Source organism: Bombyx mandarina, chromosome 26, assembly GCF_030267445.1.
Source record: "Bombyx mandarina strain Sakado chromosome 26, ASM3026744v2".
Classification (NCBI taxonomy): domain Eukaryota; kingdom Metazoa; phylum Arthropoda; class Insecta; order Lepidoptera; family Bombycidae; genus Bombyx; species Bombyx mandarina.
Genome location: NC_143232.1, coordinates 898,381 through 914,527, shown reverse-complemented (window position 1 = coordinate 914,527; position 16,147 = coordinate 898,381). Strand labels below are relative to the sequence as shown.

The 16,147-nt window shown below is 37.5% G+C and overlaps 1 protein-coding gene and 1 long non-coding RNA gene across 2 annotated transcripts in view; both read left to right on the top strand.

The window, feature by feature from the left end:
* LOC149499748 (uncharacterized) overlaps positions 1-16,147 on the top strand; it is a 143,827-nt gene that overhangs the window by 36,020 nt on the left and 91,660 nt on the right. The gene's annotated exons all lie outside the window — the stretch shown is intronic.
* LOC114253037 (serine/threonine-protein phosphatase PP2A 65 kDa regulatory subunit-like) lies at positions 395-8,620 on the top strand. The gene is made up of 6 exons (XM_028187779.2): positions 395-883; positions 1,993-2,227; positions 3,002-3,188; positions 5,265-5,419; positions 7,236-7,353; positions 7,442-8,620. Exons 1-6 carry the CDS (start codon positions 658-660, stop codon positions 8,291-8,293), a joined length of 1,773 nt encoding a protein of 590 aa, XP_028043580.1. The 5' UTR covers positions 395-657; the 3' UTR covers positions 8,294-8,620.

Genomic DNA, 16,147 nt, shown 5'->3' with positions numbered 1-16,147 from the left:
TTTCAATCTAGTCAGCTGCCACCGGTAGCAGATATTTCAAATTGAGACGGACTGGACATTTAGCACTGATTAATTGAAAACGTGACTGGAAAAAGATGACTTGTTTTTACGGTAGGTGTGGGTTGAGCATGAAATCTGCCAATGTGAGCCAACTTTTGAAGGTTGATTCTTAAAACCTATTATAATAGGAAATTTTACGGTTACGGTGTTTCCCGAGCGGTATGACATGTCCTTCTTCAAACGAAGCTTGTGGAAAGTATTAAGCGGTAGGCAGCGGCTTGGCTCTGCCCCTGGCATTGCTGAAGTCGATAGGAGACGGTAACTACTCACCATCAGGTTGCCATGTGCTCGTCTGCCTACAAGGGCAATAAAAAAAAAACAACGGACAATTTTGGCAATCGTTGAAAACCAATGTAAATCGATTTTTTGAAGGAGAAAAAAACCAGTTAGTTGTATCACACTAATACACCCAACCAGTAACCACATTTAGAGCAGTACAACACTATTAGACATTTAAAAAATCTGCCATTTTGCTCCGTCTGAGCTAGGTCTATTTGTTTTGATAAAAATCTGTTATTGATAGTACTCAACTTTTAGTGTGACAATTTAGTGTCCGTTTAGTTCGAATTGAAATTAAAGAGAGTTAAATACGTAAGAATGGCAGCGAGTGACTCCGGGACGGATGAATCATTGTATCCGATTGCTGTTCTCATAGATGAGCTAAAGAATGAGGATGTACAGCTTCGTTTGAACTCTATAAAGAAATTGTCGACGATCGCGTTGGCTCTGGGCGTGGAGAGGACTAAATCGGAGTTGATCCCGTTCCTCACTGAGACAATCTATGATGAAGACGAGGTTCTCTTAGCACTCGCTGAACAACTTGGTAAGTTCAAAGTTATAGCAAGATCCACTACAGAAGATCAGCGCGGCATTAACAATTGAGTCGACCGTTTCGCAAGACTCCGCTATAGCCCATCTTATGCAGCTTTTATTTGTTTTCCAATGTTATTATTTCTCGTCAGTATTTTAAAATTATTATATTATTTATGAAGTACTAAGAAACTTATTTCAAAATGGTAAAACAGTATTTAATAAACTAATAGATTGGATTACAGTGGTACCTTGAGTACCCTAATATATGAGTGGTTTAAAAAGTTGGGTTTGCATTTTTTGCTTTTTATACATTTACAAAACATCAGATTTATGTTTATAACCATGGGTCAGAAGAAGTTGATCTCTTCACTTCACTTTCTCTTTTATTATGTTTTTATAGAATATATATTTGTTATTTATAAATATCTTTTTCTTCTTGTAAATATTTTTTTCTTTTTTAAAAACACTTATCAAAAACGACTGAGGTGGTTTTTTTTTGGGAGCATTGGAACGGGTGAATGGCATTTCAATTAATTTCAATGGGGAAAAGATCTTTGAGATATGAGCAATTTGACATGCAAGCAAGGCCACGGAACGTATGTCGAGGTAACACTGTGTTATAAATTTGTTTGAAACAAATATTGTGCACAATATTAATATAATTTCATATTAATACAACATATTAGTATTTAAACATTTTGAAGCTATTTGAGTATTTTATATTCCAAGGTGGAAGTCGCCATTTTAATTGTGTTTCAAAAGCTTTGGTTATATTAATTTAAGCTACACCATGAGCATTTTAGTCCATTTTAGGTAATAACAAGAAAGGCAGGGAATATTATAATGACATAATTGAAGACATGAGTGGATGAAGGGGATATGATACAATTTGTTAATTTTGAAAAAATGGGCAACAAACTTATGTTACTTGTACTTTTTCTGCATACATCACATCTAATTTCTAAAAATTGTCTTTAAATCTGGAGTTTTAAGGTCTAATATAGTTTATAGGCACATAACACATTCTTCAATGTAAAAACTCAAAAATCTTAAAAATTGTATTTAACCCCTTTATTCATTCATGTCTACAATTGATCTATTTATTTCGGATTATTCCAGGTAACTTCATAAACTTGGTTGGAGGGGGAGAATTTGCACACTGTCTCCTTCCTCCACTGGAGACATTAGCGGCAGTGGAAGAAACAGTAGTCAGAGACAAGGCAGTGGCCTCGCTCCGTGCTGTTGCCGAGCACCACAGTCCTCAGGCACTCGAGGAACATTTTGTGCCATTAGTACAGCGTCTTGCTGGAGGAGACTGGTTTACTTCTAGAACATCTGCTTGTGGACTCTTTAGGTATAATTTAATAATAATTAAAACAGAGTGTAATCTCACTAAGGTTTACTTTATACTTAATTTTAGTTTACTTTTCGTGTCGTCGTCGTGGCCTAAATAAAGGATAAGAAGTCCGGTGCATTCGCTTAGAACGATGCAACGGTTTTCGAATCCCGCAAGTGGGTACCAATTTTTCTAATGAAGTACGTACCTAACAAATGTTCACGATTGACTTCCATGATGTAGGAATAATATTGTGTAATGAAATCAAACCCGCAAAATTATAATTTGCGTAACTTGCGTACTGGTGGTAGGATCTCTTGTGAGTCGGCCACTACCCTGGCTATGTCTGCTGTGAAGCAGTAATGCGTTTCGTGTTGAAGGGTGGAAGCCGTTGTACTGTAATAACTGGGACCTTAGAACTCATATCTCAAGGTGGGTGGGGACATTTACGTTGTAGATGTCTATGGGCTCTGGTAACCAATTAACATAAGGCGGCCTGTGAGCTTGTCCACCCATCTATGCAAAGTTCATAATTTTATAATTCTTCTTCTTAGTCGAAATATTTCATTGCTGAAGGTTGTGTCCCTGAAAGACCTTCGTGGCTCTTTGTACCCTCAGCTTCCATTTGCTTCGGTTTTCGGCTTCTCTCAGGGCGTTCGCAACAGAGAGTCCAGTGAGCGCAGTTATCTGATCCGACCAACGGTTTGGTGGCCGGCCGGCGGGTCTTTTCCCTTCCACCTTGCCCACCACAATCAATAAAAATATAAAATTTTATGTTTATTCATTTAACAGTGTCTGCTACCCACGCGTTTCGGCCGTAGTGAAGGCGGAACTTCGTCAGCATTTTTGCTCGCTCTGCCAAGACGACACTCCGATGGTGCGACGCGCTGCCGCCTACAAACTTGGGGAGTTCGCTAAAGTCGTAGAAATCGAATACGTCAAAAGCGATCTCATTCCCATCTTTGTGTTTTTGGCAAAGGTGTGTATAGTATTGATAAATAATAGTTTAAAAAAAAACAAAAAAAATACGCTTTTATAGAAAATCCAACTAAAAAATAGAAAATAAATTGTAATAAATTTGGATTAAAAATAGTGTAAGAAAAAATGATTTTATTGTAAAAAAAGCGTGGGGTGCATGGTATCAGTAGTTATAAATATTTTATTAAATAAATATTTTATTAAGAGATATGATTAGAAGGGTGGGTTACTTTGATAATATCCTGAAAAGTATTTTCTAAAGCTAGTTTAAAAGCAAAAAGAAAAAAAGCGTATTTTTTTTAGCTTTTTTAAGCTATTATTAATTTGTTAGTTGAATTTCAATTTTTTAAATTTTTTGTTTAAATATTGTATTGTCATCGGTCCTTAATAAGTACGCCAAATTTCGAGTTAATCCGACGTTTTGAAGGGGGTCAAAATCATATTCAAAGATTCCGTTACAAACATACATACGTCTGAAGCTAATAAAAGCGTATCAAAATCAGTCTATTCTTTCAAGTGCACAACCATTAATCAGGACCTGTAAGAAAATTAAAACGATTGTTATACATTTGGGGCGTGGGATAAATAAAACGTCACCGAACTATAAATTAAACTCTATTTAACACTTAGAACATTTAAGGCGCACTTCATGATTACCAATTACTTCTCCCACTTCGAATCAAGTGATCCGTTTGCTGTTTCACTTTGAGTAAAACCGATTACTGACTACCTTCATGTCATCTATGCAACGCTTTTATAGTCGACAAAACAATTCTACAATTATCGAGAACATTCTCGGTAGCATTCGTTGTTGCGATGTGTTTTCGCTATTTGATTATAGATGGCGTTACACTTCTCGAGCATCTATCTATCTATATATATAAAAATGAATTGCTGTTCGTTAGTCACGCTAAAACTCGAGAACGGCTGGACCGATTTGGCTAATTTTGGTCTCGAATTATTTGTGAAAGTCCAGAGAAGGTTTAAAAGGTAGATAAATATAAAGTAGAATTATTTTGTCCGTGCAGTTTGGGTCATAAAACATAGCTCGGCTAGGGTGGTGAGCAAGTTGCGCAGGCGCAACGCCATTATCGATGAAAATAAATAAGTCGTCGAAGACAGGTACACGGCGGCGGGGTGGTATACAAAGGGTGGTGAGACATTGTTATGTTATGAGTCATTTATTGTACTTACCTGCAAATTATAGTACATTATGTCGAAGATAAATGTGTTTTTATGCATTCGCTCTCTGTATTTCTTTAGTGACACAATGGCTACTCCTTTGTTTTGTACCAAAACGGCAGATTTTATTCAAAATAATACATTTTTTTTTATTGCTTAGGTAGGTGGACGAGCTCACAGCCCACCCGATGTTAAGTGGTTACTGGAGCCCATAGACATCCACAACGTAAATGCGCCACCCACCTTGAGATATAAGCTCTAAGGTCTCAAGTTTAGTTACAACCCCTGCCCCACTATTCAAATCGAAATGTATTACTGCTTCACGGCAGAAATAGGCAGGGTGGTGGTACCCACCCGCGCGGTCTCACAAGAGGTCCTACCACCAGTAATTATTGAGATTACTGAGATTCGAACACCGGTGCATCGCTCAACACGAATGCACCGGACGTCTTATCCGTTAGGCCACGACGACTTCAAATATCTGCACGTGTTGTTAATTTTTTTAACTGAAATGAAAATAGATCCCGAATAGTTACAAAGTGTTAATTCCTGCCGTTCTCGTTAACTTGCTGCGGCGATATGTGGTGTAAGTGTTCGATTAGTGATTTTTACTTTCATTTTTATCACTAATCCACAAAATGACAAAACTAAATACACTATCGACAACGCTTATCGAAAACAATAATGCGCATCACTATGCCCGTCCATAAGGCTCGTGAGTGGAAGAGAGAGCAAAATATACGCTTCACCGTTTCGATTTTTTATGACCCAAACTGCACGGACAAAATAATTCTACTATAATCCTTTGACATTCGTTTCTGCTATTTGATAACAGATGGCGTTACTCTTACTGGCATAACACTATATTTACATACATTATTTAAATTTATTTCAGGATGACCAAGACTCTGTACGTTTGCTAGCCGCAGAGGCATGTGCTGTTGTGGCTTCTCTGCTGGCACCCGAGGATATGGAGCAACATGTGATGCCGACCGTGCGGGCTCGTGCCGGAGATACTTCGTGGAGGGTGCGGTACATGGTCGCTGATAAGTATGTTGGCAATAGATCAATTTTTTTTTCTTTTTTTTTTATTTACTTCAGATTTTGCATCCATATTACATTCACTAACATTTCATTAATACCAGAATTAAATAAAAATAATAACCACGATCTTGGAATAAAACAAAAGCAATAATAATAATAATAAAAAACAAAAAAACTCAAGATTAACATCAAAACTACCTTAACCTAAAGTCTGGTTTGGGTCCAGTTTGAATTTTTAATACAATCATAATGTAACATAAGTGAATCTCAGCAGAATCTGGCAGCAGAGTTTACATTTTACCTGGCAAAATTAGTCTTTATTTACCGATTACATTGAAAGTTGAGATTGTACACACATAATCATATAAAATTTATAATATTGTAAATGGGAAAATTTGTTTGTTTGTTTGTGCTTCTTTCATATTGAAACGAAGCAACGGATTGAGATGATTACAATAGTTTTAAGTAAGGAGTGTATGTATAGGTAGGCCTTTAATCTCGACAAAACATTTTATTGGCACTGGTGATTAAGCTGAATTTTCCCTTGACCACGCGGGCAAAGTCACCAGTAACAGCTAGTATACTTATACAGTACCAGGCAATAAATATTGCACATTGATATTTAGAAAGAGACAGTTGTCTAATTTTGTTTTTGTTGTAGAGCGTTACCTGTGTGCGATGAAATACTAACAATCCGGTTGCTATTGAGACTAAATGTCATTTAGGTAATGTGTGACAGATATTATTATAACGCTCTATGAAGCAAAAATTAACGTGCCTATTTTCCACGGTCGATGTGTAATATTTATCGCCGGGTAGTGTAGTGTGGGATACTTAACGACGGAGGGAAGATCTTCCACCGAGCACCCGCTCGGTAGACCGACGGTCCGAATGTTGTTGTTTGGAACTTGTATATATCGACGCTTGAAAGGCAAACATGACTAAGCGACAATAACTGCTTTGTACATTAATGATAGGCAATATGGTTATCATATTCGATGCGCAAAAAAAATATATTTCTAGGTCTATTAAAATAATTTCAATCCTACAGCTACTAGCTAGATTCTACTACAGCTAGATTCGTTAAAATAAATTTTATTTTCAGGTATTTCAGCTTTAAATTGGTCTACTGTAAAGTTCACGCATTGTCGCTTAGTCACGTTTGCCTTTCAAGCGTCGATATACAAACTTATCTTGATAATGTCGTAAGCGAGATTCAGGCATCTGTCAAATATCTTGTGTTGTATGATGGCTACCCGCCACAATAGTATAGAGCCCAGCTCAAGATGAATTAGTGGTAGACAGCAGTTTGGCTCCCGCCCTGGCTTTGCTGACGCCATTTGCGACGGTAACCTCTCAGCATCAGTTATGCTCGTCAGCCTACAGGGGCAATAAAAAACATCATAGACATAGTTGCTCATGGATGTCAGTTATGCCCGGAAAAGATCCGTTGTCTACATGTGATTGCTTCATGCAATAAATCAAGGGGCTCCCAAACTTATTTTGTCTACTGCCCACTTTGAGAATAAATTATTTTGATCGCCCCCATTTTTTCAACGACCCAAAAACCACTATAGCGGGAGCTCAGTCGGTACCTAAGAGTCCTCCTAGATGAAATTACAAATCGCCTCCCAAGCCTCTACATAACGCCCCCATTTTCATTCTGGGTATCTTACCGCCCCCCTTTAGGCCTGCAGCGCTTACAAGGGGGCGTTATCGCCCACTTTGGGAAAGGCTGAAATAAATAAACATTTCAAAAACTGATTAACAACACTACCTACTCAACTTTGCAATATTATAGCAGTACAGTTTACATTTGCAGGTTCGTAGAGCTGCAACAAGCTGTTGGTCCAGAGCTAGCTCGTACAGATCTAGCACAGATCTTCCAGGCACTGCTCAAGGACTCGGAGGCTGAGGTTAGAGCCGCAGCTGCTGGGAAGGTATGTACAAATAGTATGCAGGTGAGGGTAGTCGACAATTTTATAAACTTGAAAAATATACCAAAATCAAAATGCTCTTGTATTGCAGGTCAAGGACTTCTGTATGAACTTGGATAAAGCTCACCAAGAACACATCATCATGACCATGATCTTGCCACAGATCAAGGACTTGGTGTGTGATGCCAACCAACACGTCAAGTCTGCCCTAGCCTCCGTCATCATGGGCCTGAGCCCCATAGTGGGCAGACAGAACACTATTGAACATCTCCTGCCGCTGTTCCTCACACAACTGAAGGATGAATGTCCCGAAGTCCGACTCAACATAATCTCCAACCTCGAGTGTGTGAATGAAGTGATCGGCATCCAGCAGCTGGTGCAGTCTCTCCTCCCCGCCATCGTGGAGCTGGCAGAGGACACCAAGTGGAGGGTCCGTCTGGCCATCATCGAGCACATGCCTCTACTGGCGGGACAGCTGGGCCAGGAGTTCTTCGACGAGAAGCTGACCAGCTTGTGCATGTCGTGGCTGGTGGACCACGTGTACGCCATCCGCGAGGCTGCGACCCTCAACCTGAAGAAGCTGGTGGAGCAGTACGGGCCGCAGTGGGCAGAGAACAACGTCATACCCAAAGTACTGAACATGTCGCACGAGCAGAACTACTTGCACAGGATGACGTACTTGTTCTGCATTAACGTGCTGTCCGAAGTGTGCGGCAAGGACATCACGACCAGGGTGCTGCTGCCGACCGTGTTGTCTATGGCCGACGACAATGTTGCCAACGTGCGGTTCAATGTTGCCAAGACGCTGCAGATAATGGCCAAGTACTTGGACCCGGCCGTCATCCAGCCCCAAGTCAAGCCGGTCCTGGAGAAGCTGAACGTGGACCCCGACGTCGACGTCAAGTACTTCGCATCGGAAGCGATCGCCGGAATAGCTGGATAAATATACTCTTTACAATTAAGAATTTCAATATGAAAAGCTTGAATAATATAATATTATCTATTAGTTCCTCTTGTATCTCATGCGTGTGTTGTGTTATGCCAAATTTATCGAAATGTAATCTGCAAACTATTTATGAATTCATATTAATAAGTCGCTTTAAAATTCCAATCCCAGTATAGGATCTTATGTTTAAATATTATAATAATCAAAATAGTCTTGGGAATCTTAAGTTAAATTAATTTTATTTCACTTTAAGCATTTATTTGTGTAAATATTTTAGTTATATTCTTTGTTATTTAATAAATTAAAATTGGTAGACCTATGCAAGTAAGTAGTTTATTTCATAACCCAAAAGTTATTAGGTTTTTTTTATTGCTTAGATTATTGGGCCAGCTCACGGTCCATTGCGGCTCACATATTAAGTGTATAATCTATGGCTTACGGCGCATTACTGCTTCGCTACCCGTGCGGACTCGAATAGGGATGCAATCTAAGCATCGATGTTTTCAAATATCGATGTATCGTTCATACAAATCGATGTTTTAACATCGATGTTGAAACCAAAACATCGGCGATACATCATATCAACGAACCAACGATCTCGTTGATATTTTTTTTTTTTTTTTTTTATTGCTTAGCTGTGTGGACGAGCTCACAGCCCACCTGATGTTAAGTGGTTACTGGAGCCCATAGACATCTACAACGTAAATGCGCCACACACCTTGAGATATAGTTCTAAGGTCTCAGTATAGTCACAACGGCTACCCCACCCTTCAAACCGAAACGCATTACTGCTTCACGGCAGAAATAGGCGGGGCGGTGGTACCTACCCGTGCGGACTCACAAGAGGTCCTACCACCAGTAATTACGCAAATTATAATTTTGCGGGTTTCATTTTTATTACACGATGTTATTCCTTCACCGTGGAAGTCAATCGTGAACATTTGTTGAGTACGTATTTCATTAGAAAAATTGGTACCCGCCTGCGGGATTCGAACACCGGTGCATCGCTTCAACACGAAAGCACCGGACGTCTTATCCGTTAGGCCACGACGACCACATAATTACGCCGGAAGAGTACGACAAGCTAACTAACCCATAGACACAGCCTACAGAGTTTCTTGCCGAATCTTCTCAGTGGACCGCGATTCCGATCCGGTGGTAGATTCGGTTCTTACTACGGCTAGTGTAAGCAAATTCTCTTAGGTCGAGGCCGCGGCGAATTAACCTATCAGTTCGGGCGTTGCTAGAATAGCACCTTAGGCTAACAGCGAATAGATAGGGAATAAAAATCAAATTGTCAAGGACAGTTTATTTTAAAAAAAAAATTGTTTAACACTAAAAGTCCGATTGGCGGGGTTTCTGTGAGTTCGGTGTTCCCGAGCTGTTTGCGAAGAGGATATGGAAATAAATTATGTTAACACTGATTTGAATAAGATTGTAATAGAAAAGCGACACAATAACTAAAAGAAAACAAAATGAGTTGAGAAAAGTACTTATTACGATGAATCCCGTATTAGAATCACGCGAGTTTCTTGTACACAGCTTAAAAAGACAAAGTTTGTTTATAATAGGGGTTAAAGTATGAAATTGCCGTTTTATTGTAATAGGTACTTCGAATTGACATAGAACCTTCATGGTTTGAGACTTTTGAGTGAAACTTTTTTCAAATGGTACCTATGAGGTTCTTCTTTTAAAAAATGTGCAACATTCGATTATCGACTTTCAGTTGTTTTTTATTTAGCGTAGACAAGAAAGATGGATACTTTGAAAATTCGAGTGATTTTTAATACGAGTTCCGACGCGGACTAACGCTGCAGACACAGCTCGCAATATCAATGTTGCGTTTGGAGAGGAGACTGCTAATGAACGCACCGTGCGATTTTGATTTAAACGCTTTCGTGATGGAAATTTTGATTTAAAGAACGAACCACGTGGAAGATCGTTGTACTTCACGGCTGAAATAGGCAGGGTGGTGGTACCCACCCGTGCGGACTCACAAGTGGTCCTACCACCAGTAATTACGCAAATTATAATTTTGCGGGTTTGATTTTTATTAGATGATGTTATTCCTTCACCGTGTAAGTAAAACGTGAAATTTTGTTAAGTACCTAGGTATTTCATTAAAAAAATTGGTACCTGCCGGCGGGATTCGAACACCGACACATCGTTACATACGAATGCACCGGACGTCTTAGCCTTTAGGCCATGGCGACTTCAAATGTGCTATTTAATTTTTTACCACTGCAAAACATCAAAGTACCTTTCTGTATCCCTCAATGATTTGATACGTACCCAATACGTTAATGTGCAACTTCCACGCGGAAAAAAACAACAAAAGCCGTAAAACCGTTGTTTTTTTTAATTATTGGACCACCAGCTTCTAGCCTGTTTCTGCAGCGAAGCTTTCAGTCCTTTAAATCTGTAAAGCCGAAAATGTTACGGTTCATTTTTATTTAGTTTTCAATGTACCTACATTTACGCGGTTCGAAAAAGTTTTACACGTGCATGCAGAATTATGACCATAGATAATAAAAAATACACTAAGTATTTAAGAATTATAGCTTACGTCAATTCAAAATTTTAAAATGTAACATTTTTATTAGCAACTAGTTGACCCGGCAGACTTCTTAGTTCCTCAATCGATAAATAAAAGACCTAAGCTTTTATATAAAATAAACTTAAAACAAACAAAACGAATCCGTCCCACGGGGGACACATGAAAGGAAAAACAAAATTGTTATTTTTATTTAATTCCGAGCTTTTTCATATTTATCTAATCTTTTAAACCTTCTCTGGACATCTACGAATAATTCAAGATCAAAATTAGCCAAATCGGTCCAGCCGTTCTCGAGTTTTAGCGAGACTAAAGAACAGCAATTCATTTTTATAAATAAAGATTTGTTGATCCTTTCAGCAATTCCTGCAAGTGTCATGAGAATGTTAGTCGTGCATGGACGTTATTGGAAGATTGCATTTGACAGCTCCCACTGAACTGTACCTACCACTGAAGTAGGAAACCTATGGAAATGAAACGTCAACAAAAAATTCGTGCCACTGTGACGTCATCTGGCCACAAAACATGGCGGTTTTAGTGCTGCCCAGAAGATTTTAATGTTAGTAGGTTTTATCAATAAACGTTCTTGGCTCATTTTATTTTAAATATTGTTGAGTGAATGTACTTGTAGAATTTATACTTAATAGGAAGTAAGTATATTGTTATGTGCAAAGATGATGTGATTTAGATATTATGTGAAATCTAAGACGAGTTCGTGCTTCAAATTCGCCAAGTAAACGATATGACGATTTTTAAAATTTGCTACACTGATTTTATAAAGTTGTCGTTTGCCGCAAAACATAAAGATATGGCGTAGTACAGTGCCATCTGCCCATTTCTAGCATGCTGAATGTTATCGTATTTTGAGTATGTGTTTTTCTTAGACTATTACAATCTATTTTAATTGTTTTGCTGACTCTAAAGTCCGTAACACATTACCGCAGCGCACCTCAAGGAAGGTACGCCGCACCATTTGAATCACTCTCACTTGAGAGTGATTCAAATTTTAAACTTATCAAGGGACCGCCTGATAAAAAAAAACACCTACAGAACATTTATTCGTTAATAAAATTACAAACGTCATTCCTTGTGACTTCCTCTCTAAAATCACTTAATTAATAAATATTTAACGAGTTGACAATAGTGTTATAAAACTATTTTATTTAAATAGTTCCGACGACTTTCTTGAGATCCTATAAAATATGTTTTAATTATTATTTTTGTATGTTTTAAGCATGATAAAATAAGAAATGTTATATAAGCAATCATATTAAATCGATATCAAAGTCAATAAATAATGTACAACCCAAAACAGACGGCCGAACTGACGTGACAATGACATTTGGCGCGCTAAACATGGCGGATTTTCGGCCTCATTAGACGGAGACGGAGACATTTACGTATATTCATGTTTCATTTTATGTACGCACTGAAATACTGTTATATTGTTTTCCTGCGAGTTAAAGTGCTGAGTAAGAGCGAGATAGATATATGTTTATGTATGTGCCTTCAAAATGGGTGCTATTTATATAAGCAATTGTACGTATAGAACAATATGTCGTGTCCCTACTATATAGGTCTATGGTACCTACCTACTTTGAAACTGTCATTGTACGAAAAACATTGTGCGCGCGCATTGACTTTGTAATGGGGAGCGAAATACGATTTATTTATTTCACAAGACCGCTAAACGCATGGGAGTGTCGGAACAGATGTGCGGTATTGTAATTGAAACAAACGAAATGCCGGTTGAAATAAATTCCAATTATTATGCAAATTTTTTTAGCTAATTTATTTTTTTATTTGTAAATTTGGAGAGCGGCCAAGAGTTAAAACGTTTTTAAAATCGATGTGTACATGTTCCTAAATTGTCATACTTACAGCCATACAGCTTGCAAAATTCCTTGAACTTGCTTTAGGATCCTACACAAGTCGGGCAGCAATGGATAAATGTTATCTTGGGTCGCAGTAGGCTAAGAATCTCTTAATAATTATAAGTTGCGAATCGATCTAACTTACAGCTACTGCGATAATGATACTTGATAAACTGAATGTTTCAGACAACTTCTGATAGACCTGCCTGATCCATTCTCAGTTCTGTTAGACGCCACTAGTTCCATAGCATCCAGCGGAGTCCACCATACTCGTCGAACTCGGCGAAGGACTTCATAAGACGCTCACTCCATAGCATTAGCTTCTTGGCGCTTAGGCTCTTCGCCGGATATCAAGATCCATAGTCCGATCCGGTGGTTAATGTGTGAGAAGCAGCTGCTCTCGGACTGTTTTGGAAGAATTTGGAAGAATCTGGAAGGTATTAGTAAAACCTCCCTCCAGGCTGAGCTCTCGTATTCGTCCACCTGGACTAGTGAAAAGCTAGGACTAGTGAAGCGTGAAACTGTTGCACTGGCAATCCCACTACTAAAACATATTTTACTAAGCTGTACTACTAATTATATGGGTTAGCACCATCACACTATTTTATTAACGCTAAGTAACCAATCTTTCCATGCTGTGGGGTAGAATGTCTATTATTACAATGCAACGGGGGTAGGTGACACTGTGTCCGTAGCTATTTACTAACTCTAGCTAGTAGGTTCCTTATGTGATACTCTTGTGTCCTAAAATACTATGTGCAAGGAAAAAAACTGACTTTGACATAATTCATTTGTTGTAAAACTTTATAGTACTCGTAAGGATTTCGTGCCTTACCGTAGAAAAACCAACGTAAAATTAAATCTTGTACTAACTATACTTGTCAGCGCTTAAGAGAAATTTGAATGTTTTTTTTGCCAACCCGATTCAAATAAAGTGTTCACAGATTCGTCACGCAACTCTACCCCGTCACACGATTTCTCTAAAGTCAAAATTTCAATTACCCACCTGAAAGCAAATTTATTTTAAACAGTCTATTTCTGTCACACATAAAATTTAGACTTTATTTCATTAGGAACAAGACTGTGTTTTTGTCAAAGGCATTGTAAATTATATTTTGGTAAATAGAAGTACTTAGTACTGAATGTCGTTGTTGAAAAGTCATGGGTGCATTAACCATTGTGCGTTATTACACAAAAGGATGCCTCAATGATGTACGTCAACAATTTCTAAAGACATTTAATTTGAATGAAAACATTCTAAAGTCGACTTTAAAACTGTCAGTGTTAAATATAATTTACTTCGCTATGAACTTTGGTCTATTATGGATGAATGGGTATTTTTTGCGATTCGCTTGGTAAATTGGATGAGGTTAAGTTTGACACTCTCGAGTGTTGAATAATAGTATTTACTGGTGATTGTTTGTAATCGGATTAGATTTGTTTGTTATTATTTTTAGTTGAAACTGATCGAGCTTATACAAAGACAGGTGTTTCGTATTGTGCGACTTAGGTAGTTTGTTTTAAGCTGTCTAAAAACCATAGACTATATTTTACATACGCCACGCGCCATTTTGAAATCTTTTGCAAAAATAAATAAGACTTCTTTTCTTGCAAAAATGTATCGCCTGACATTGAATATTTTGTTTAAATATAATGCACAAACGTTTTCAAAGTTTTAAACTGTTGTCTGCGGTTTTTGTTATGCTTTTGTCGCTAGCGGCAGATGCGACGCGATATGACACATCATATTATTGTGTCCGCGACCACAGACAATTAAAAGAGATATATGCGTTCGCTCGTGGCATAACAGATGGAACGTTTGCAGACCAAAGTTAGATCGAACCGCTTAGCTTGATTTTATTCCGACATATTTTAATTGTGTTCCTGATTTCTTTAATAAATTTGGAATGTAAAATTTAAAAGATGGCTCGCTTTTAAAGTTTGAACAAGCATATTTAGTCTTGTGTGGGTCATTTAAAAATAGTTTTGAAACAGCAATATTCTAGAACCCGGAGTCTGACACACTGTTAATGTTTACGTTGTAAATAAATATTTAAGATGAATCGTTTCCTAGATGTTGTTGTAAAAAATGTATATATTTTAATTTCGGACGGCTTATTACATTCAAAATAAATGTGAAATTAAATATAATTTAAAGTGCTATCCAAATAAAAAGATCGAACTCATAAATACGGTTTGTTTACAATAAATTGAACTTTTTATGAAATTAACAAGGCTATGCCTACTTTCCCTACAATGCTAAATATGTTTATTAATATTTATAGTAATTTAATGCACTGTCGTAGCGTTACAAAATCTTCTGCTTGAGAATATCTATATATTAATACGTGAAGCAAAAACTTTGTATCCCTTTTTACGAAAATTGCGCGGACGGAAGAGTATGAAAATTTCCACACTTATAGAGAATATAGAAAAGAAGTGCACAATGCTAATATTTTTTTAAAATAATGCATAAAAGATACATTAAATCAATAAAGAAAACATTACACACACTACATAGCATGTATTTGACGCACACACGCATGCATACTATTTAATGTCAAACTTTTGTTCTTGACGTCTGTCGTAAAATTGAGAATAGGTTAAATATTGTTTGTCTTTGTTAATCTTTTTTATAGCGTAGTCTTGGAGAAATTTGTGATTATAGAAGTATAAAATACAATCATAGTAGTGTACAAACTTATAATTCCAATTAATTATAGTCGAATTTCGACTACTGCGGGACCTCTAGTAACGATAATTTAACTATGATGGCCAAAACAAATTCCGTAAAAAAAAATTGCGACTAACATCTGCGTGTCACGAAACGTCGGCTAACCAAAAGGCTGATTCAGTCACAAAACATAATATAATATACATAACAGAATAGATAACAAATGATTTGTACCCTATAGACGGGGTGAAGTGGTGTGGAAACTGTCGCGGGCGCGGCTAAGGGCCGATCGCGTATGGGGTGGCTTTAATTTAAAAGATTAGGGTTTGGTTATGCTGCGGTTGATAGGACATTTTAAATGACCTTGTCGCTGTTATAACTGTTAACTTGAGTCAAAGAATCATTTGATATTTCATTTTAATAATATAATTCCCTTCAAGAAAGTATAATAAATGTAAAATACTAAAATTATACTTTTCGTTATTAAGTATAACTAACTTAAGAGTTACCGATCCAGTTAGAGCGTATTATGAAAACTTTTAAATACGTCCTCAAACTAATATCGGTAACGTTCAATAAAACAATTTTTTTTTAAAGCATCAAAAAGACCGACCGTACAAAGTCATGGCACGCCGCAACGCCCACATTCTGCAGCCAGTACTGTCTTCATTGGACACTTGACATTTCACACTGACAATTGAATCGAGACGAGAGTAAACTATTTGTTACACTTTTGTACGACTCTATAA

Excerpts from the sequence above, each read along its gene's own strand:
- LOC114253037 (XM_028187779.2), top strand. The coding sequence starts at position 658 with ATGGCAGCGAGTGACTCCGGGACGGATGAATCATTGTATCCGATTGCT. Across the intron at positions 884-1,992 it reads AGCACTCGCTGAACAACTTG|GTAACTTCATAAACTTGGTT; the intron begins GTAAGTTCAAAG and ends GGATTATTCCAG. Across the intron at positions 5,420-7,235 it reads CGGTACATGGTCGCTGATAA|GTTCGTAGAGCTGCAACAAG; the intron begins GTATGTTGGCAA and ends TTACATTTGCAG.